The sequence below is a fragment of the Chanodichthys erythropterus genome, chromosome 1 (assembly GCF_024489055.1).
Source record: "Chanodichthys erythropterus isolate Z2021 chromosome 1, ASM2448905v1, whole genome shotgun sequence".
NCBI classification, from domain to species: domain Eukaryota; kingdom Metazoa; phylum Chordata; class Actinopteri; order Cypriniformes; family Xenocyprididae; genus Chanodichthys; species Chanodichthys erythropterus.
In genome coordinates, this window is record NC_090221.1 from 9,565,555 (window position 1) to 9,587,582 (window position 22,028).

The following is a 22,028-nucleotide window of genomic DNA, read 5'->3' on the forward strand; positions in this document are numbered from 1 at the left end:
GCAATCAGTCAATCATGAACTAATAGATGCTTGTTTAGTAATAGATGTTAACAGTTTTGTGAGGGAGAAGGAGAGTCTTCACGTCCAAATGAGGAACCTTCACAAAGGCGATTGGTTTAAATGTTGAGTGTGAGATTGGAGGCACAAAACACTCTGAATTAAATCAAAATGACATGTGGGTTTTCCATGGAAAGCTGACTTCTGATGAAAAGCACTATCAGAATTGTCTTGGAAATATTTAAACCAACAACTGTTGAGCAACCAAAATGTGTCAATGGTCCCTGGTGGATGTTAAAAAACTGGAACCTATGAAGACAGATGATGCTTAATTTTTTTTTTTTTTTTACAGACATAATTCAGTTTACTTGTGTACTGTCTTTTGTAGAGAGGAAATCCTGTCACTGCCCAGTAAGCGTTGGTCATAATATGCGGAATTCCCTACTCAGTGGCTGGTACAAGACTGCCTGTGCTTCCCGTCCACCCATGTGATGCACAGTGCCAGTAAGGCGGTCTCTGAGGACAGGGCAGGGGGAATCTTTTTTGGGTTTACACAACAATAGAAATTCATTAATCCTTTAACCTTGCTGCAATATCCATTGTGATTTCAAAGCTTTACTAGCAACGAAGGCTTCTTGATAAATAAAAATAACGTCAAACAATAGTAAGCATGTCCATGGGCACAGAACCAAACATCAGGCAACCGTCGAACACGACCAATCGTACATTAATTTCTTTCCTGTCTTTTTAGGAAGAAGACAAAGTACGCTATTGGGACATGTAAAATGTCTGTATTATGTCTATATAAGCTGACTATGAGTTGTGACAAAAACATGTTTGTAAGATGTACTGTATTCAGAATATTCAGCACATAAATGGCACATAACAAAACACACTCTCCTGCAAAACTTTGACTGTTTATATCATAAATCATGTAATATGTCTGGTAATGTCAGCTAGTCAATACAAGACCCAGACAGATCAGGTCTTGTATTGTTTATTTTGCGGTAATGACCGTCCAGCTGTACATTATGGCTATTTACCGAGGGGAAAAAAATGACATACTGGGAAAAATAAAAAAAAATTGAAATATTAAATATAAGATAATATAATATAATAAAATATAAATATAAGAAAATATCTGAAGGTAAAATTACACAAATGACCAATCACAATCAAGTATTTCAGAGAGCTGTGCAATAAAATACGTCTGCTTATAAATTTACTATAATTCATGTGGTCAGACAAAGGTGATTACTCGGCCTCTAATTATAAAGCTTTTACATAATGTTATTTGATGATTGATTATCATTGGTCAGGACTGTCACGCAAACAACAGTAAAACAAATTCACATGTTCACAAACAGAATTAATGGTAAACTCTTCACAAAACTAAAGACCACCCACTAAAAAAAGTTGCTACTACACCTCCAACTGTGCTGCCTGCCTTCTCATTCATTGAAGTGTTCTCTTATTGCAAGTCTCTCTGCTACAACCACTGCTCCCTGCCAAGCCGCTAGGTTAAGACAACAGCAATGGAGAATGCATATTTTATTAGTTCCTGGACTGGTCTCTGGAAGGTTCAGTCAAAACCCCAAAACATGACACACTACCTGTATGAATAAAAGATGGTTAATTAAACAAACAACATCTGGCCAGGCTGAGTGGTAATTCTGGTCATATTTGGCCAAATAGTCTCCATAAGTGGATTTGAATCCTGTAAGCTCCCACAATATGTTCTGAAGCTCAGGGGATTTTGCTGTTCTTCATGCTGGAGATCCCCCTTGAAATTGCAATATGAGCAGCAATCACATTTAAGTGTCAAAGGGAAGAGACTACTTGAATGAAATACCCAATGAAAAAAATAATGGTACAAAAATATCTCCAAAGCACACTGCCTGAAGTTCTTTGGCTCTTTTACTAATTCTGACAAGAAAAAACAGCACTTTTAATGTTTCATGAGGGGGGAAATTGGAAAAAAAAGAGTGTAAATGTAGAAAGCAAGCAAGAAAGCATGTAAGGAAGAAAGCAAGAAGTCTGTGAACAGTCTATACTCATGCGTCACCCCACCACTGTGGGATGAGTGGATGAGCTGCACTTGGCTGACCCCTACCTACTATATTCCTCCCAACGTGCTCTGCTGCTGAACGGCTGTTCAGAAGGAACACTACAGATCTTTCTGAGCTTGAAAAATAAAACGTAATCCAGAAAAAAACCCTCACATAAAGCAAGTTTAACCCAGGCACTACACAGGCACTACTACATGTTCAAACAATTTTGGATACTTTTAGAAACTTTTGGATGCATTTGGCCGAAAAATTAAACCAAAAATGCTTTTTAAAATTTATTTATTTATTTATAGCTTTTTTTGTATAATTGTATTATTTTTTAAACTTTTTAATAAAATTCAGCCAGTAAAATAACCACACTTTTTTTTTAAAGTAACACACTAAAATTGGACAGAAAATATTAAATATCAATATATTATTCTTTATTCTGTTCTATGCAACAGAATCAGATTTAACAGATTTATTTTTTGACCGATTTTCCAAATAATATAGTCCTACAAAGCTATTATTATCAGCGCATGTGAGCAGAACGTAGCGAGAGCGGATCAGGGAACGCGAGGGTAGCGTCATTTTACCAGTGTTGCCCAACACGGCACACCATGTTACAGCACAGTAGGGCTACTGCAAACAGAAACAAGTATACAACTACATAGAATTTTCATTATTTGAGCAGACTTTGCTTTTCCAATGAGCATGAGCGGTACATGAGTGGAGCGTTCACATGGGCAGCTGAGCAGAGTGGAATATTGAGCTGAGCGTCACCCAGGGCAGTGATAACTGCTAAAGCGAGAGTGAAACCTGAGCGCTGAACACTGATATGGTGCGGCATATATTTTTCAGCCATTTTTCTCAAAAAGCAAAATACACCTTTTTAGGCCGATAATTTTCAGCCCAAATTTCAGTGCATCCCTAGTTTTACACTGCCTGCATAAGTTCTGCATAACAAGGTGCAAGAACAGTTTTGACTGCATGGCGCACTGAACTAGTGCAGAAAAATGATTGAAAATGCACTATTACATTTACATTTGCATGCACACATTGTAAGAAGTACAGCTATAGTTTAGGTTCTGTTTTGAGTCGATTAATTATTTCTATATTAAAATGTGGTTCACTTTCCTTGTGTAATTACAAAGTTCTGTCTAGATGGCACAATCTGCTTACAATCACTTCATTGTTTAAAGGGCACAGCTGATTGGTTCCTGCTGTATTAGTAGCCAATGAGTTCATTGCTCAACCTTCAAATACTCTCCTTCTTCCCCAGCTCCACCTGTGTAGATCTGCTGGGGGTAATTCATGCATTGCGTGTTATATCATACAGCAGCAGCGTGTCTACATGCTGACAGCAGCGTGTCGTGTATGTATTGGCAGTAGCAAGTACCTTACTTGCTCTGCAGCAGCAATAACCAACAGCAGCAGTGTAGCAGATCTATTCCTCCAAAACCAAACATATCAATATTGTCATATCCATTACCATGCCGAACACTTCGAGAGTTATCAGGGCAGAAATAAGATTTAAGAACTATTAAGTTTGTGATAGGTCTCAATGGCCTACTCCTGGTAACCATTTTACAATTTATGGCCATTATCCGGACTTTATTTTGTGTATAGAGCCATATATCTGTTACACAGCATACATAAATGCTTTCCATCTGCAGTTACTGTATGCTTCACTTACGTGCTGCTTATGTTTGCAATATGAAACGGCCCTAATCTGTCAAGCCAGTAATCAAATCTTTTTTTTTACTGTAAATTTGTGATGGTAAAGGAGCCAGTACGAGTGTGCTAACAGGTATTCAGTGTGTTCTGGAAAGTAATGCAATGAGGAGGGTTCTCAGATGTGTAAAATTCCTGGAGTATTTTCACCTTTAAATGGTCCAGCAAATTTTGAAAACAGAGCCCTGGGCAATATCTGGACCGTTTCAAGATGCGTTATATCTACACAGTGGCATTATTGAACATTTTTCTTACTTAAAACAGACTTCCTTCTCATTCCTGTAAGTAACTTCTAACAGCCAAGTTAAGATGTGTTTCACTTCTCTAAACATGTAAAATCCAATTTATAGATCTGGGGCTGAGTTTGACTGGTGGCTCTGACTCACTTTGTATTTCTTATGCACTAGAAGGATTAATCATTAATACATAGGTCAATTGTGTGAAATTATCCATTTGATTTCCTAACAAAATGTGATACAAACATCTGAAATGTAATAATCACAATGCACCACCACAAATCAGTTAACATGACAGAAGAAAAGTGGCAAACAGCTCGTCTTCATGCCCTATTTCTGACTAATGGATTAACCATACACCCCTGACATATAAAATATAATGGCATGCTCTTCCGCTCCTGCATTGTCTTGAAGTGGGACGACTGACACACATTTGTAGTAAAGGAGCAAGCAAGAAGTCTGGGGAAGGAATCTTTACTCAGGTAGCGTGTCACATTTCCGTGACCTCTACTGCCAGAACAATTCCAGGGTGCCTCCTGCCTCTCCATCCGCTTCCTTCATGTGTCTTTCCCACGCTCGGCGCGAGGACAGCGAAGGAAATCTACTTGGAGACCCTGTAGACAAAGCCTGAAGACCCAAAAAGTCATGGGGGGAGCAGTATTTCCTCTGTTTGGTTGAGAGTAAGAGCTGCTGTTTGTTTGGACAGCAGGAGGAAGACCTGTATCTGTAGTGCACAACTGTCACAATGAACAATGGCATCCCATTTTTACTATCCATCTTGTTATAAGGAGTTGCAGCCAGAAAACCAAGCAGCCAAGAGTCAACAATACACTTTCTCTTGTAAACAAATATTCTCTTCTTAAACTCAACAACACTGGAACTGGAGATGTGCCCAAACTACCCATTCACAATAAACTGTTTTGAATATAAAATAACACACCTGATATTTCTATCACAATGTGTTCATTCTTTGAGTAACTCAACTAGTCCCAAAGGATAGAAGAACGTAAAAAGTACTCACTGACCTACTGTTCTTCCATAACAAGCTGTGGACCATTTATTCAAATTGACCGTATGATTAGGGTCTCCGCAAATGAGTAAATGTCAGTAAAATGATTTAAGCCCCAGCATGGATAAAGCATCTCCTGTGTGCTAAATGAGTGATTTAGTTAGTGCCAGAGTGCAGAGCGCTGATGGCTGAGTCTCAAAACCCAGCTGCCAACCTAGACAAAATTTGGGAACCTCGAACGGATTCTTACAGTGTATTATTTGGCATATATATGATCTCCAAAATGCTACACCAAAGAGTAGGTAGGCAGCTCGCTAGGTTTTGAGAACTGACATCCAAGTAGGCTATTTGAGACGTGTTAAAAACTTATCACATGTATCATTGTATCAACATATTTGTCCCCCTTAATTCTATTTAAAGCAATTTTGGTAACACTTTACAATAAGGTTCAACATTAGTTAATGTATTAACTAACATGAACTAACCATGAGCAATGCATTTGATACTGTATTTACTAATCTTTGTTAACGAATGAAAATACAGTTGTTCATTTTGTAATGTTAACAAGATTTTAATAATGTATTAGTAAATGTTGAAATTAACATTAACAAAGATTAATAAATGTTGTATAAGTGCAGTTCATTATTAGTTCATGTTAACTAATGAACCTTATTGTAAAGTGTTACCGCAATTTACTAGTTTCTCAGTTGTCTTCAACAGTAATTAAAGTCAAAGTTTAAAAGTGCAATGAACTCATGAATGCAGGTCAATGACATTCAAGATTAAATTATAGACTACCAAACATTTTAATGAAGAAAGTTCTCATATTGTAATATATATTCTAAAATGAACTTTCAAATAACATCTAAACCTAAATATTAACTCAATCAATGCCATATGTGATCATTTTATTCTAGCACAACACTAAAATGTTTCATCATTTTATCCACATTTGTTTCTATCCATTTACTTTGCAGATGAGTCCATGAGAACTGAACTTCAAACCGCATCTGTACAACAGCAGCCCAAAGAAAGCAAAGCGCAGTAAAATGACAAAAAATCACACTCACCACTTGAGAAGAGATTAAAAAGCAGCTGAAGAGTGAAGAAGCCTTTGACTGAGGGTTGAACAGAAGTCATTTCGTCCGTAAAAAATAGCGTTCCGCAAAATATTCCGTATACTGTCACTTTATATTTGATGTGGCTGTAGTCAACCTGGACTGAAATGTCTCTCGATGTAGAGTTATATGCGTATAGTTCCCGTTGATATAACAGAGATTGTCCTTTCAGTGATGCCTCTACAGTGAAAATGTCTCGTAGTCTCTCAGTGACTGTAAAGGTATCGCCTGGTACTGCGCCTGCCCCGGTACAAACACGAATGGAGCAAGTCCAAACTACCCCCGAGGGCAGGTGCGACGTTTGCTCTTCCTTCCTAAAACTGACTGAATGAAATTTCAAAAACTACACTCTATAAAGAAAGCTTAACAATGAAAATAACTAATGCCAACCGACTGATAAACCATCCCACTGCCTTTGGCTTTTCTGCTGGGGTTTTCATCGCGAAGGCTTTATATGAGTGAAGCAAGGACGGAAGGACGCAACGTCACCATAGTAACTGCAGGGATACTCCTAGTAAACTCCGCGCGCACTTTCCTGCCTTTAAAAGATATTGGCTCAAAGATATCGATTAAGATATTTTTACTTGTAAGAATCTGAATGTAGTAAATGTTCGTGCTATTTAATGAAAGATGCATTGAAATGTCCCACCCAAATGGCTCTATGAATGTCAATGTAGGGATATTCAGCTACATTATTTTAAACCAATCATCGACCCCCGGGAGCAGGCTACCTAAAATATCTAGGTGCAAAGGTAAACAGGCATTGTCTGATAACATTGCAGCCAAAATACTTTGCAAAAACATTCACAGGGTTTATTTTTAACTTCAGAAACAGGACGTGCAGCTAATTTTATATCTAAGTAAATAATCTTTTCACCTTCCAACACCCCATGGTGAGTGGATGCACCACAGACTGTTTGTCTTTTTGATGATACAAATGAGGACAAAATCCCTGCAACATATTGTCCTTCCATCTATATCACTTCAAACGTACAGAATAGGATGGTCAAGCCGTCAAAACAGAAATTAAAGTCTTGTGTCAGAATGCAGTTGAATACAGTCTGTTAATGATGTGCTGTAATGTTGTTTTCTTCCTTTAATATTGATTATTGATTGGAGGATAACGTGATTATAAGGGCACTGATAACACTTTACCAGTTACTTTTGTGACTCAAAGTTGAGGTAACAGTTCATTTTAATGATTTAGTTATCTCAACCTACTTTTGATATTTCATAAAACATTTTATTCTGCATTATTTTATATATAAATTATTGGTAACACTTTAGGGTCCAATTCTCACTGTTAATTAGCATGCATATAACTTGGATATTGGATTTATTAGTATTGGACTTATAAAGCACATATTAATGCCTTATACTGCATGACTATATTCTATATCCCTTATACCCAATTCCTAAACTTAAAGGGTTAGTTCACCCAAAAATGTCGTTCCACACCCGTAAGACCTTTAGTTCATCTTCGGAACACAAATTAAGATATTTTTGATGAAATCCGATGGCTCAGTGAGGCCTCTATAAACAGCAATGCCACTGAACTTCTCAAGATCCAGAAAGATACTAAAAACATATTTAAATCAGTTCATGTGAGTACAGTGGTTCTACCTTAATATTATAAAGCGACGAGAATACTTTTTGTGTGCCAAAAACAACAACAAAATAATGACTTTTCAACGATATCTAGTGATGGGCAATTTCAAAACACTGCTTTGAATCTTTTGTTTCGAATCAGTGATTCGGATCGTGTGTCAAAATGCCAAGCTGCTGAAATCACGTAACTTTGGCGCTCCGAATCACTGATTCTGAAGCAGTGTTTTGAAATCGGCCATCACTAGATATCGTTAAAAAGTCGTTATTTTGTTTTTTTGGTGCACAAAAAAACTGATTTAAATATGTTTTGAGTACCTTTCTGGATCTTGAGAGTTACAATGGCATTACTGTCTATGCAGGCCTCACTGAGCCATCGGATTTCATCAAAAATATCTTAATTTGTGTTCCGAAGATGAACGAAGGTCTTACGGGTGTGGAACGACATAAGTAATAAATTACATTATTTTCATTTTTGGATGAACTAACCCTTTAATGACCTTACTAACTATTAATAAGCAGTAATTAGGAGTTTGTTGAGGCAAAAGTAGATTTGGACCCTGATCTAAATTGTAACCAAATAATATTAATAATTATAAGTACATTTGAGGAAAATCTAGTTATAGCCAAGAAACTTCTGGTGATTTTTTTCTGGTTTGGCAGCAGAGATATTTTTTGTTTTAGGTATTTTTTCATCTACTACAAAATAATATTTATACATACAAAATAGCTAGCAATAACGACCTTTCTAACCCAAGTAGAACTGTGAGGTGAAGTATTTTTAAATTTGGCGCAAACGTATAAATATGTCTGTGTATTATTATTTTAATATTATTTATGTAGCAGACTTTAGGAAATCTTGTGTGCATCTCTCTGACCACATGTCATAAGGATCATGTTTGTTTTTTCTTTCTCCTGTGCAATCAGGCCTTCTGAACTGATCACACATTTCCCTCAGGCCAGCATGGCGGCTAGATAAGACTCAGGCAGAAACAATTGCTGGAAGCCGTGCACTGAGAGGAGTGGGCTTTTAAGACATCTTATTTTTGAATCTAGTGCAGTGAACACAATAAGAGACTTCACAGCCGATTCTGTGTATGCAGCTTGAGCTCTTTCCTTCAGCTCAACAATGACCTCCCCTGTTAAAACAAAAACTACACAGCATTATCATCAACGCATGCTTTCTTTGGGGTGAATGAGGTTCAAACTACCACAAGGTGATGACTATCATGCTTAAACAATGCTATTATACCAATAGGTCCAAACCTTTCAACATGAGTGAGTTGAGAATTCTAGATATATATCAGCATGTACACTTGAAAAGAGCAGTTGTTCATCTGAAATGATTACTTAGACTGCTTATTTTTGAGACCTTTACATTGTAATTTATATTATTCACTATCTGTACAGAGCAAATTGTAATCTAAGATGTTACTAAATAACTTTATTGTTGTAGCAATGATACCACGCCAATAAAGCTGCTTAAATCTGATTATGAAAGATTTGAAGCAGAGCAGAATTATACATAGCCGTGTGTGAGACACCACCTTGCGGCCATACAGCAGTATTACATTCAGACTGCATGTCCTCGCGCGTGTTTTGGCGGTGGATGGTCGCGAGAGGCGCTTTTCTGTCACAAATATATTCGGTAGTTTAAAATTAAGTAACGTTACTCGACTTGTGTATTAAAATACACAAAACTCACCGTAATATGGAGCAGTTTGCAGTCGATGTAAAAAGTAAGAATGTATTCTTTGGTAATAGGAAGATTGGTGGTAACGTTAACGTTAGTTAGCTAACGTTACGTGAGGGACAAGCTATTATGCAGGTCTACAAAATAATTAATCTTTTATGGATCTTATTAGTAATTTTTAGTATTATCTATTTGAATTAGTTCAGCTTACCTTGTCAAGAAGTGATATGTGAAGTATATAAAGCTGTTTCGTGTTTGAAAACTGACTGGGTGTCTTTCACAGACCTGTCTGAAGAGCTCCTCCACAGACGGAGCGATTCACATTCAGATGAAGTGATTGAGTCGCTCTTCAAAGAAATTTTAACTCTAGATGGAGCAGCAAAACTTCAGGATTCACAGGTGTGCAAAAACAAGCTCAGTTGAGCCCTTGGAGATCATGTGTTATTGTTTTGTCACTATCACTAACATTTTTTTCTTTTTATGTCAACAAATAGCTTATATCGATATATAGGTAAATATGCTTATATAATTAATTTAAAAAATATATTATTTTTTGTAGTTGGAGGAAATCGCCATACAATTGTGGAACTGGGCTGTGACCAAACGTGTTGGCTCAACTATTACAGAAGAGCAAAAGGCCAAAGGTCTCTTTCTGTCTGTCTGTCTGTCTGTTATGTATTTTGGTGCCAATCACTCAGTCAGTCTGTTTTCTGTTACTGATATAGATATTATTTTGTTTCCTAACATACTTACAAAAGAAAGTTTAACCCCAGATGTTTACACAGATGTCAATTAGTTATTTGATACACTACAAACTCATATTTCAGTGCGTCATGTGGCATGCAGTCTTCTGTATTCATGCGAGCCTGAAAACCCATCAGAGAATATTGTTCGCAAGCAGATACTGGTTAGTGAAATGATTTTTGCTTACTATTTCCAGCAGTTTTATTTATTTAGCTCATACTAATTTAACATCCATGCATAAGACGGTGATGAAGGGGTTCAGGTTAAAGGATTAGTTCACTTTCAAATAAAATTTTCCTGGTAATTTACTCACCCCCATGTCATCCAAGATGTCCATGTCCTTTTTTCTTCAGTCGAAAAGAAATTAAAGGTGCCCTAGATTCAAAAATTGAATTTATCTCGGCATAGTTAAATAACAAGAGTTCAGTACATGGAAATGACATACAGTGAGTCTCAAACTCCATTGTTTCCTCCTTCTTATAGAAATCTCATTTGTTTAAAGACCTCCGAAGAACAGGTGAATCTCAACATAACACCGACTGTTACGTAACAGTCGGGGTGTACGCCCCAATATTTGCATATGCCAGCCCATATTCCCAACATTATGAAAGGCATTAGACAAGGGCAGAACGACTGGATCTGTGCACAGCTGAATCATCAGACTAGGTAAGCAAGCAAGGACAATAGCGAAAAATGGCAGATGGAGCAATAATAACTGACATGATCCATGATTACATGATATTTTTAGTGATATTTGTAAATTGTCTTTCTAAATGTTTCGTTAGCATGTTGCTAATGTACTGTTAAATGTGGTTAAAGTTACCATCGTTTATTACTGTATTCACGGAGACAGACAAGAGCCGTCGCTATTTTCAAATGAAAATAAACACAACTTCATTCTTTATAAATCTCTCCAACAGTGTAGCATTAGCCATTAGCCACAGAGCATATAGCCTCAAACTTATTCAGAATCAAATGTAAACATCCAAATAAACACTGTACTTACGCGATTAGACATGCTGCATGACGAACACTTTGTAAAGATCCATTTTGAGGGTTATATTAGCTGTTTGAACTTTTTTTTTATGTTGTTTAAGGCAAACGCGAGCTCCGTGGGCGTGGAGCACGAGATTTAAAGGGCCACACACCCTGAATCGGCTCATTTCGAATTATGCCCCAAAATAGGCAGTTAAAAAAATGAATTAAAAAAAATCTATGGGGTATTTTGAGCTGAAACTTCACAGACACATTCAGGGGACACCTTAGACTTATAATACATCTTTTAAAAAAAAGTTCTAGGGCACCTTTAAAGTTTTTGAGGAAAACATTCTAGGATTATTCTCCTTATAGTGGACTTCAATGTTGAAGGTCAAAATTACAGTTTCAGTGCAGCTTCAAAGGGCTTAAAATGATACCAGACGAGGAATAAGGATCTTATCTAGTGAAACAATCAGTCATTTTCGAAAAAAAATTAAATGTATATGCTTTATATAAACAAATGACCGCCTTCCAAGTGGTTCCGCCAAAACCGCACTTTGGTATTCTTCAAAAAGCTTACGCTGTATGTCCTACGCCTTCCCTATTCAACTTATGGAATGAACGCAGCGTCAGTTCCATTTTTTCTTTAAGTAGATACAAAAGTGCGGTTTTGGCGGAACCACTTGGAAGGCGATCATTTGTTTATATAAAGCATATACATTTAATTTTTTTTCGCAAATGACTGATTTTTTCACTAGATAAGATTCTTATTCCTCGTCTGGTATCATTTTAAGCTCTTTGAAGCTACACTGAAACTGTAATTTTGACCTTCAACCGTTTGGAGACCATTGAAGTCCACTATAAGGAGAATAATACTGGAATGTTTTCCTCAAAAACCTTAATTTCTTTTCGACTGAAGAAAGAAGGACATGAACATCTTGGATGACATGGGGTTGAGTAAATTATCAGGAAAATTTTATTTGAAAGTGGACTAATCCTTTAAGGCACATTAGATTTGTTCATTTCTATCCCTTGTGCATGTTCCTGCCATATTTTACTAAAACTGAAATCTCTGTTCATCAGATGGCCAGCAAAACAGGGAGAACATGGCTTGATTGTAAACAACCCAAACTTGCTGATGTTTTTTTGAGCATGGCTGTCAATGTATGTATGAATGCAAAGAAATAGATATTACATGTATGCCAAAAATGAAAAAGATATAGTCATTCAATATAGGAGCATTGGAAATACTGGAATATGAATCATTTCTAGTGACTTTTAAGAACAAGAAACAAAGAATATGTTACTTTCACAGAGCCTGGAGACTCTTTACAGCAGACTAACTTCCCATGGAGATTGTGCAGAAGATATAAACACACCAAAGGGAGACATAGAGAAAGACTTGCTGCGGGTTTTGTCTTACCAAGCTGAATCTGTGAGCAGTGATTGCTTAGCATGTGCAGTGACTATGAAGCCTAAACTTTATGCGTATAATTATTCTTTGAGAGAGTTTAGGGGTTCTTCTTCTTCTTTTTTTTAAAGTTACACAAATATATTTACCTTTTTTTCCCAAATTTAAGTTATATTGTGTGTGTATTATTCTGTATAGGCAGTTTCTCAAGAGCAACATCAGGAGGCAGTGTCGTGCATACAGCGATGTAAAGAAATGCTTCTCCGTGTCCCTAAAGAGGTGGTCAAACTGTTGTTTCACAGCATGTTTAGTGGTGTCATTGGTTTATTCTGATTTTAGAGAGATTTTGAAAATGCTGACTATAAAAAGGAAATAAAAAAACACTTTTTGTGAAATCTTTTTTAGACTGGCTATCTCTCTCTCATCTGTTACAACTTTGGGGTCGACACTTGCAGTCAGGGAAAGCATGAAGAGAGCACATTTTGGCTCAGGTAAGGATCTCTTTAATTCATTACTGTTCAAAAGTTTGGGATTGGTATGATTTTTTTATATTTTGGAAAGAAATGTAGCATAAACAGTATAAAAATACAGAAAAAAAAAAGTAATATTGTAAAATGATATTACAATTTAAAATAACTCCTGTGATGACAAGCCTGAATGCTCGAAAAGCATTTATTGTTATTATCAATGTTAAAAATGGTTGTATTGCATAATATATTTTTTGGAAACATACTTTTTTGATCAATAGAAAGTGCTAAAGAACAGCATTTATTTGAAATAGAAACATTTTGTTCAATATAAATATCTGTACTGTCACGTGATCAATTTAATGCATCCTTGCTGAATAAAAGTGTTAATTCCTTTCATAAATATCTTACTGACCCCAAACTTTTGTAATACTTCAATATAATTAGTATTAATGTAATTGAAGTGGTGTAAAAGTATTGACACTATTAAGACATTTTTCCATGTTTCCATGTCACTTAACATATACTTATTCTGCATTTCAGCCAAAGTTATGATATAGGAAAGATGAATGTGAAATACTCGCCAGGATCAGAGATGCAAGTAAGAAAGTACAAAAAATCTGAGACCAGTAATGAAAATGTTGCATTTAGAAAAATGTGATATTTTTTCTTATTACAAACGATATCAACAGCATAATAAATTGAGTAAAAAATGTCAATTAAATTTACTAACTTATTCACAAACTCTACTTAGTCCAAATTCTAGAACTGTCTGTTTATTTTAATATTTATATTGAAATTTGAATCCCAGATTTTCAGTGTGGTCTTTTTTGTTTTAATTGAATGCTTTGCAATCTTATTTCTCATTCCTTCAGGCCAAAGTCTTGAGACTTCTTGCAACAGTTTATTTGGAGTGGGACTGTCAAAAGCACCTGGAGAAAGCTATTCATGCTGTGAGCTTGGCTAATAAGGTAAAGCATTCCTAGTGCAACCAGATCTTGTCAAAGTAGACCAGATTTGGCTGTTTTTACATTTGGCCTTTTCATTTTCTTTTCAGGAGCATATGCAGTTGTCAGGCCTCTACCTAAAGATCCGTATCTTAGTGAAAAGCAGTAGCCCAGATGATGCAGTAAAATCTGGTGAGCCCAGTTATTCTACTGAAATCAGTTTGTGGATAGTATTTTTTCCACCCCGCAAAAGTTTCCCTTCCTTTCCCACGTCTTGTCAGGGCTGTCAGAGTTACTGGACTGTGAGGTTCCACTGGAAGTGTGCTTGAGCACAGTAAAACTACTCGTGGACGAGAACAGGTATGACCTCTCATCTTTCTAAACAGGCAACCAAAAAATCTACTTGAAATCTGCACTTCAGAGGCCAGGCATTACTGGAACATGTTGTTGTTTCAGGGAGGCTCTGGCCTTTGACTTCCTGAAGAGGGTTTGTCAGCACTTTGAGTCGTCTCCTGAACTGGGCTCTGCTCTGCTCATGCATATAGAGCTACTGCTGCAGCGGGACAAAGAGCTGCTGGCCAAGCAGAAGATTGAGGATGCTATCAATGGTTATTAAAACTCATTATTTTGTTTGTTTGTCACCAAGAATGTGTTTCATGTTGTTCTATTAAAGGGGTGGTTGATTATGATTTCACTTTTTTAACTTTAGTTAGTGTGTAATGTTGCTGTTTGAGTTTAAACAACATCTGCAAAGTTATGACGCTCAACGTTCAATGCAAAAGGAGTTATTTTCTTTTAAAGAATTAAGGACTACAACAAATGGCTGTTAGGGACTACAACAAGCTTCTTCTGGGGTTAGTGACATCACTAACCCTAAAATTTACATAAACCCTGCCCCCGAGAACACACACCAAAGGGGGTGAGGCCATGTTGGGCTGCTTGAGAGAAGAGGAAGAGTTGTTGTAGTAGAGTGTTGTTGCCATTCCATCATTTTACGCTGGACTGCTTCACAAATGGGGGTCAATTCAATGCTGGACTTGCACAAAAGATTAACATGATGGCACATGCTAGTCAATGATTTGAATCAACTCCATTACAACTACATAAATTTATCCACTAAGCATTCAGAAACGTCCAGTTGCATTCTAAAAGTTGTAACGTCTTCCTGAGTCTCTCCATCAGTGTCCGACTTGAACAATGTAAGGCTGAATACTGTTACTGACAATCCTCATTTTGGCTGTGTGAGATTCTCCAGATTTGTTGTTGTTGAGCAACTGAAGCGTGAGCTGTTAAAGCTCATTTGCATTTAAAGGGACACACAGAGAAACTGTATTTTTGCTCACACCCAAATAGGGGCAAATTTGTCAAGCTATAATAAATGATTTTTAGCTTAAAATTCACAGACACATTCTGGTGACAACAGAGACTTATATTACATCTTGTAAAAGAGGCATTATAGGTCCCCTTTAAACAATTCGTACTGAATTGTGTGTTTACTTACTGTTTTCTAGGACATTACACTGGAAAACAGCTAACACCACAGACTCAATCATCTCTCCACATTCTGCTGTGGGATAGAGCTTTTAAGAACTTTGAAGTAAGTTTCACATGTTTAATACGTACACCTCTCCTGTCCCTGTGCATAGTTGTTTATTTACTTTGCTTTATCACAATTGGATTTTGAAACTGTCTATTAAAAAAAAAAAAAAAGAATAAATATTTTGAATAACTACTAATCAGAGTGCTATTATATCCATTTAAAGCATTTTACCATACACTAACATTAAAAAGTTCAGGGTCAGTAAGATTTTTTAAAACGCTCACCAAGGCTGCATTTCTTATTATCATCAATATTGAAAACAGTTTTGCTGCTTAATATTTTTATGGAAACCATGTCTTTTTTAAAGAAATCTTACTGAATCCAAACTTTTTTGGTAGAGTGTATAAAAAGATTTCCCCTGCAATCAGTAAAGAAAATGTGTGTTTTTATGTGGGGTGTATTTTTTCTTTATATCCACCTCATTTTTAATGTAAGAGCATAAGAACTTGAATGTACGAGGCTTCCAGAGTTATTCATTTGCAATTATTTTACCTGTACAGAAACAGTCCGCTATGCTGCTTTATATCACAAACTAGTATTTATTATCACATTAATTTAATTTATTATCATTATTATAAACATGCTAGTTCAAAGCACAAATAGTTTTACCATTTACTGCGTTTTCTGTTTTTGTAGTTAGCGGCTAATAGATCGTAAGTTATGGATACATTATGGTTCCACCGTGAATCAAGTAGTTGTGAGTTCTGTTAAACAGCTGTCATGTTTGTTGTCTTCTATAGGCCAAGAACTATTCTGAAGCTCTGCAGTGGTATAACTACTCACTGAGTTTCTACAAAGCAGGTGAGTTGGATCCCAACCTCGCTAAGCTGCAAAGAAACCGATCCTCCTGTTTCCTGCAGCTGCAACAACTTGACAAGGTAGATGGCAAAATAATGAAGGACATCTCATTACATGCACAAAAGTTTGTGTTCAGTACATGCATGTTTGTTGTAAAATTGGCACATTATTCAAATCTTGTTGAAGGCCAAAGAGGCTGTAGAAGAGGCAACAAGGATTGATCCAAACAACATTTTCACACAGTTCAACATCTACAAGATCGCTGTCCTGATGAACAATGCTGAGAAAGGTAATGGAAATGATAAAAATTAAGTGTCTCAATGTAAAATAGCCAGGGTTCAAATAATTATGCACACCCTATAAATATTAGGGAGCCTGAAAAGGTCATGTAAATTAATGAAATCTTAAATTCTTCTGGAATTAATCTGGTGCAAATTGATCTTTGTACATATTTAGAATACCTGTTTTTTATTTATTTTAATTTATTTTTTCATTTGTACAATATGTATAATCATACTTATGATACCTAACATACACTACAATTCAAAAGTTTGGGGCCAAACTTTTTTAACTTTTTTAAAAGGTGGTAAATATATATATATAATGTTATACATTTCTATTTATAAACAAATGCTGTTCTTTTGAATTTTCTATTCATCAAAGAATCCTGAAAAAAATGTATCATGGTTTCAAAAAATATTAAGTAGTACAACTGCTTTCAACATTAATAATAATAATAATAATAAATGTTTCTTGAGCATCAAATCAGCATGTTAGAATGATTTCTGAAGGATCATGTGACACTGAAAACTGGAGTAATGGTGCTGAAAATTATATATTAAAATAGAAATCAATGAAATGAAATAAAAAAATATCCTAACCACCCTAAACATTTGAACAGTAGTATATAAATGGAAGTTAGACCCAGAAATCACTATAAAATGATTTTTGATGTAAATGTCTGTCTGTAATGTGTGTGAATAAGCTGCTGTGGCTCTGAGAGAGATTGGCGCTCTGGCTCAGACTCCAGTCACCAGTGAGGACAGACTGCTAGTGACCGAGAACGCTGCAGCAAACCTCCTCAGCCTGGCAGTGCAGATCGCCCTTGAGGTTGATTATATTATACCAGATGAGACTTTTCTCTCGCTATTGATCCTTTATATTCCTCCACAATAATGGTTCAAGACAGCAGTAACTGTGAATTTGGGGAGGTTAATATGCCACATAATTGCTGATACCTCCGATGTACTTCATCAATGATTTTTCACCACAGCATGAGCAGCAGGAAACAGCCATCAAAGCCCTAGAGAGTCTGTGTGAACACTCACAAGATGTTGCTCAAATCCTCACTGCCTTGAGGTCAGTCACACATTCACTGTGAGCTTTATATCAGTGAGCACAACTATCAAGTATCTCTGCTACAGAAACATCATCTTTCTTCCTTAGGTGTTTAGTACGACTTGTTCTTTCAACAATGGAAAACACCAGTGAGGAAAACAGGTTAGTGGATCAATGGTGCAGAAATCTGACATTCAGCAAAGCTGCGCCTCTGTACGTCACACTCTTATCTGTTATTAAAACAGGAATGCCAATTTGGATACCCTCTTGTCATACCTAAGGACAGGTATGTTTAACCATAATCTTTCATTGCAGTCTGTTATTTTTCTCTGCATTGATTTATGCATATTCCATTTACAGCTCTTCAGAAAGTATCCCAAATCAGCCGTAATCAAGGAGGCCAGGGAGCAGAAGAGGCCAACTGGTTCAGGAGAATCGGTGCTTATTAAACCTCCAACTGTTGAGACACATTTGACTATTTGGTGGCTCTGTTTGATTGGTTGTGTATGTGTTGTCTCTCAGCGTGGAACTCAGCCCTGCAGTGTGAGCACAGTCCTATGAGGATGAGGGATTTCTTTCTTCTCTCCTTCCAGGTAAGTTCAAGTACAGTTTCTCTTAGAAGCTGTAGGCTAGTTCCTAATCATCTTAAGATGAATCCACATGCTGACACTGCAGCTTTAGTTGGGTGTAGTTAAAGTGTGATGTCTGATGTGCTGTCTGTCTGAGCAGCTGTCACAGCTGTGTGTCCCAGACCGAGCTGTGTTGATGGGGCAGAAGACGTGTCTGCTGATGGCTGTTGCTGCCTCTCTGGAGATCTGCAGGAGCTCTGATCACACTGAGCAACAGGTGGATCACACATTCATTTTTAGCAGTTCATCATTTTCACCTGACTAAACATTAACCAGTAGGTGAGAGGCATTTTGCTTGCTTTGTAAGGACATGATGGAAAATGTTAGGATTACAAAAAACTCTTTTTAACCAGTGACTTTTCCAGTTGTTCATGACATACAGGTTAAGGACTGGGAAAATAAGGATTTAATATATATATATATATATATATATATATATATATATATATATATATATATATATATATATATATATATATATACTGTCAAACCAAACCAAAAATTATTCAGACTTTTTTGATATATTTTTACTAGTGGGTACAGGACATATGTGAGTGAAGATAGCAAAATAAAGTAAACTGTGACATATTATACCCAAAAATTCTTCATACAGTGGACTACCAGTAAAGTAGATAAATATTTGGAACCCAAAAAATTTCTGACACTTTGACCTGTCCATGTTTTGCTTAAATGTTATCTGACATAATTACATTTTTGCAGACACAGTTTATCTCTGAGATTTTGTCATATTTTATTAAAAAAAATGTAAACTATAGTGAATAAACTGTATTAATGAATGAAATGTTCAAGGTGTCTGAAGAAATTTTGGCTTGACTGTAATATATATATATATATATATATATAACTTTTTTTTTTTTCAGTTCTACCTAATATTTTTTTTTTTTACCCAATCTATTAATTTACATGATTTTTCCAGGTCTAGAAATCTGATTCTTCAAAGAAATTGATCTGATTCTTCAAAGAAAATAAAAACAGTTGTTGAGTTGTTGTATTAAAATAAGTAATATCTTGATTTTTAGTTGCTCTAGCTGATTTTAATATTTTAAGAAGTGTGTCGAGGCCTAGTGGGAGAACGACTGTTCTAGGGGGCTGCAAAATTACAATATTTAATATGTACATAAAAATATTATTACAAAACAAAAAAATGACAAAAGTAACACTATTATTAATATATTGACAGCCCTAGATTTGCAAGCACTTTTGCTATAATTTCAAGCAGAAGAGCAAATATGGGAGACTTAGAAGGGTTAAAAAACACACTTCTCCATATGTTCTGATTATTACCACGACTAACCAGCAGAGGGCGCAGTGTATAATATCTGCTGTGCTTTCAGACCGAGCTGCTGACCCAGACTCTGGAGCACATCCAGCTCTGTAAAGAGATCTGGACGACCATCAAAGCATCAGGTGTCACATTTACTATTTTTATTCTTTTAAAAATGCAGAATTAATTTATTCCAGTTTTTCCTGAATAACAAGGATCGTAAGAATTTTGGTACTTTCTTTCCTCATTTAGGCACTTCCCCTAAAGACAAAACAGACACATTATTGCTGCTCTATGAGTTTGAAGCCCGGGCCAAATTAAATGATGCCAAGCTTGAATCTGTCCTTGAATCAATTTTGGAGCTGGATCACATTGAGACCAAGCTGTTAGAAATGATCGCAGGTCAGCTTCTTGAACCATAATCTGAAATTCAAAACCTTTCAAAAGTTTGGGGTCACTAAGTTTTTTTTTTTTTTTTTTAAAGAAATTAATACTTGTATTCAGCAAGGATACGTTAAATTGATCAAACTTTTATTATGATATAAAAGATTTCTATTTCAAATAAATGCTGTTTTACATTGATAATACAAATACAATATCTTTCTCGAGCACCAAATCAGCATATTAGAATGATTTTTAAAGGATCATGTGACACTGAAGACTGGAGTAATGATGCTGAAAATTCAGCTTTGCCATCACAGGAATAAATTACATCTTAAAATATATTCTAATAGAAAACAGTTCTTTTAAATTGTAATATCATTTCACAATACTACTGTTTTACTGTATTTTTGATCAAATAAATGCAGCCTTGGTTATACCAACCCCAAACTTTGGAACGGTAGAGTACAAAAGGACAATATAAGCTCTGATGGTCCTGTACTTTGTGTCTACAGTCCTGGCGATGGAACCACCAGCCCATTTCCCCGTTCTGTGTAAGAAGGCACTGAGGATCGCCCTGTCTCTACACAGAAAACAACCACAGGCCGACCTCACACGCTGCAGGTCAGACTAGCGGAGCGTTTGATACTTACACAATGATGTTACCACACTGATAGAGAACAAAAGACATCAAATTGTTCCTCATTTGACAGACAGCTTACACATATGTGTGTGTGTCACAGTAACTGTTTACACAGCCTGATTCAGCTGACCCTGCCAAGCGGTGTGTCCGAGGTGCAGCCCTGCGTGTTGGAGGAAGTGTGGAGCTACTATGAGCAAGCTCTTTCCATCATAGCCTCCGCAGTGAGTTGGTTACGTTGACTCAGCAGCCGTCACATTCGCCCCGCAATTATCCCCATCTTTGAAAGAATCTCCTGTTTCTGTCAATGGGCTTTTAGTTATGCCTCAGTTAGCAGATGCTCCATTCAACAGCCTCTTCCTGCCAATTTGGATGCTAATTTGAAAATCTCGCCTGTATCCTTTATCTTGGACTAGCGTTCCAGAAAAATTGCCTAAGCATCAGGGTGGACTTCTAAATTTGTGACCTTCACGACACACTCGATATAAAATTGAAGCTATTATTATAATGTTTAAACTTAAGTATCTAATTCCTCCATCTGAACTGTCACAAACGGATGTCTTATCTTCTCGCACAGCCCGAGGACTTTCCAGAGCTGGAGATCCTGTGGTTGCTGACCCGAGCGTGGAATACGGGAATCCTGCTGTACAGTCTGGCCCAGTACCCTGAGGCCGAGAGGTGGTGCGGGCTGGGAATGAGCTTCCTGCGGCACCTGGGCTCCTTGCAGGACAGCTATCAGACTCAGGTAACACAGCAGGAGGCGAATGTTGCCTCCCTACAGCTGTTTGAGCACTCGACCCAAGGCAACGGATGTCATTTTCATTTTCTTCTTGCCTGAAGTCAGGTGTGCAAGCTGGGTTTTTTTGTCACCTCAGTTGGAGGTTTAATTAGAGCAGCAGGGGTAGTTACAGCTATGTAGGTAGGTAGTTAAAGCAGCATACAATAGGGAGGTTTAGTTCAGCTATTACAGTTTAAACGTGTCATTTGGCAATAATTAATTCAGCATCCGAGTTCCAGGAATTCACAAGATAATATTCATTAAAAACATTTCGCTCATGTTGTTTGGTAAAAGAAAACGCAGCAAGGTGTGAATAAAATACATGAAATGTGACTCCCCAGATGGCGGGTCTGTACAGTGAGGTGTTGGACAGGCTGGATAAAGCAAAGAAGAATCTCATTATTGAGGAATGAATGATGGCAGGTTCAGTCGCAGATGGAGATCTCAGGTCTAACGGCACGTGTTTAATATGTAGTGTGAATTTCTGTGCAAGCTAAGAGATCCAAGGGTTTGTTCGTACAGTTATGATTTTTTTTTAAAAAATAGAATTTCTTGTATTCATTTAATCTGAAATATATTTTTTGGCAGTATT

At 36.6% G+C, this 22,028-nt stretch overlaps 2 protein-coding genes across 3 annotated transcripts in view; one reads left to right on the forward strand and one right to left on the reverse strand.

The window, feature by feature from the left end:
* Window positions 1-6,554, reverse strand: part of kdrl (kinase insert domain receptor like) — a 53,443-nt gene extending 46,889 nt beyond the window's left edge. For both annotated transcript variants that reach the window (XM_067387231.1, XM_067387224.1), the window contains exon 1: window positions 6,095-6,554. Coding sequence is in view for 1 of the 2 variants with exons in the window: in XM_067387224.1 (XP_067243325.1) it covers window positions 6,095-6,164 (70 nt within the window). In the remaining variant the exon portion in view is untranslated. The remainder of the gene's footprint in view (window positions 1-6,094) is intronic.
* Window positions 6,555-9,458: 2,904 nt separating this feature from the next.
* Window positions 9,459-21,928, forward strand: tex11 (testis expressed 11). The gene is made up of 29 exons (XM_067387313.1): window positions 9,459-9,486; window positions 9,724-9,839; window positions 10,000-10,084; window positions 10,268-10,347; window positions 12,246-12,326; window positions 12,478-12,597; window positions 12,772-12,852; window positions 12,979-13,064; window positions 13,584-13,641; window positions 13,916-14,011; window positions 14,098-14,179; window positions 14,269-14,347; window positions 14,444-14,595; window positions 15,499-15,584; window positions 16,328-16,465; window positions 16,572-16,674; window positions 17,371-17,495; window positions 17,659-17,744; window positions 17,832-17,885; window positions 17,969-18,009; window positions 18,084-18,161; window positions 18,246-18,316; window positions 18,453-18,569; window positions 19,708-19,780; window positions 19,890-20,039; window positions 20,534-20,642; window positions 20,762-20,882; window positions 21,236-21,403; window positions 21,778-21,928. Exons 1-29 carry the CDS (start codon window positions 9,459-9,461, stop codon window positions 21,847-21,849), a joined length of 2,736 nt encoding a protein of 911 aa, XP_067243414.1. The 3' UTR covers window positions 21,850-21,928.
* Window positions 21,929-22,028: the final 100 nt, after the last annotated feature.

Coding starts and splice junctions, on each gene's coding strand:
- tex11 (XM_067387313.1), top strand. CDS start 9,459: ATGGAGCAGTTTGCAGTCGATGTAAAAA. Junction 9,840..9,999: donor CAAAACTTCAGGATTCACAG/GTGTGCAAAAAC, acceptor TATTTTTTGTAG/TTGGAGGAAATCGCCATACA. Junction 16,466..16,571: donor AGCTGCAACAACTTGACAAG/GTAGATGGCAAA, acceptor ATCTTGTTGAAG/GCCAAAGAGGCTGTAGAAGA.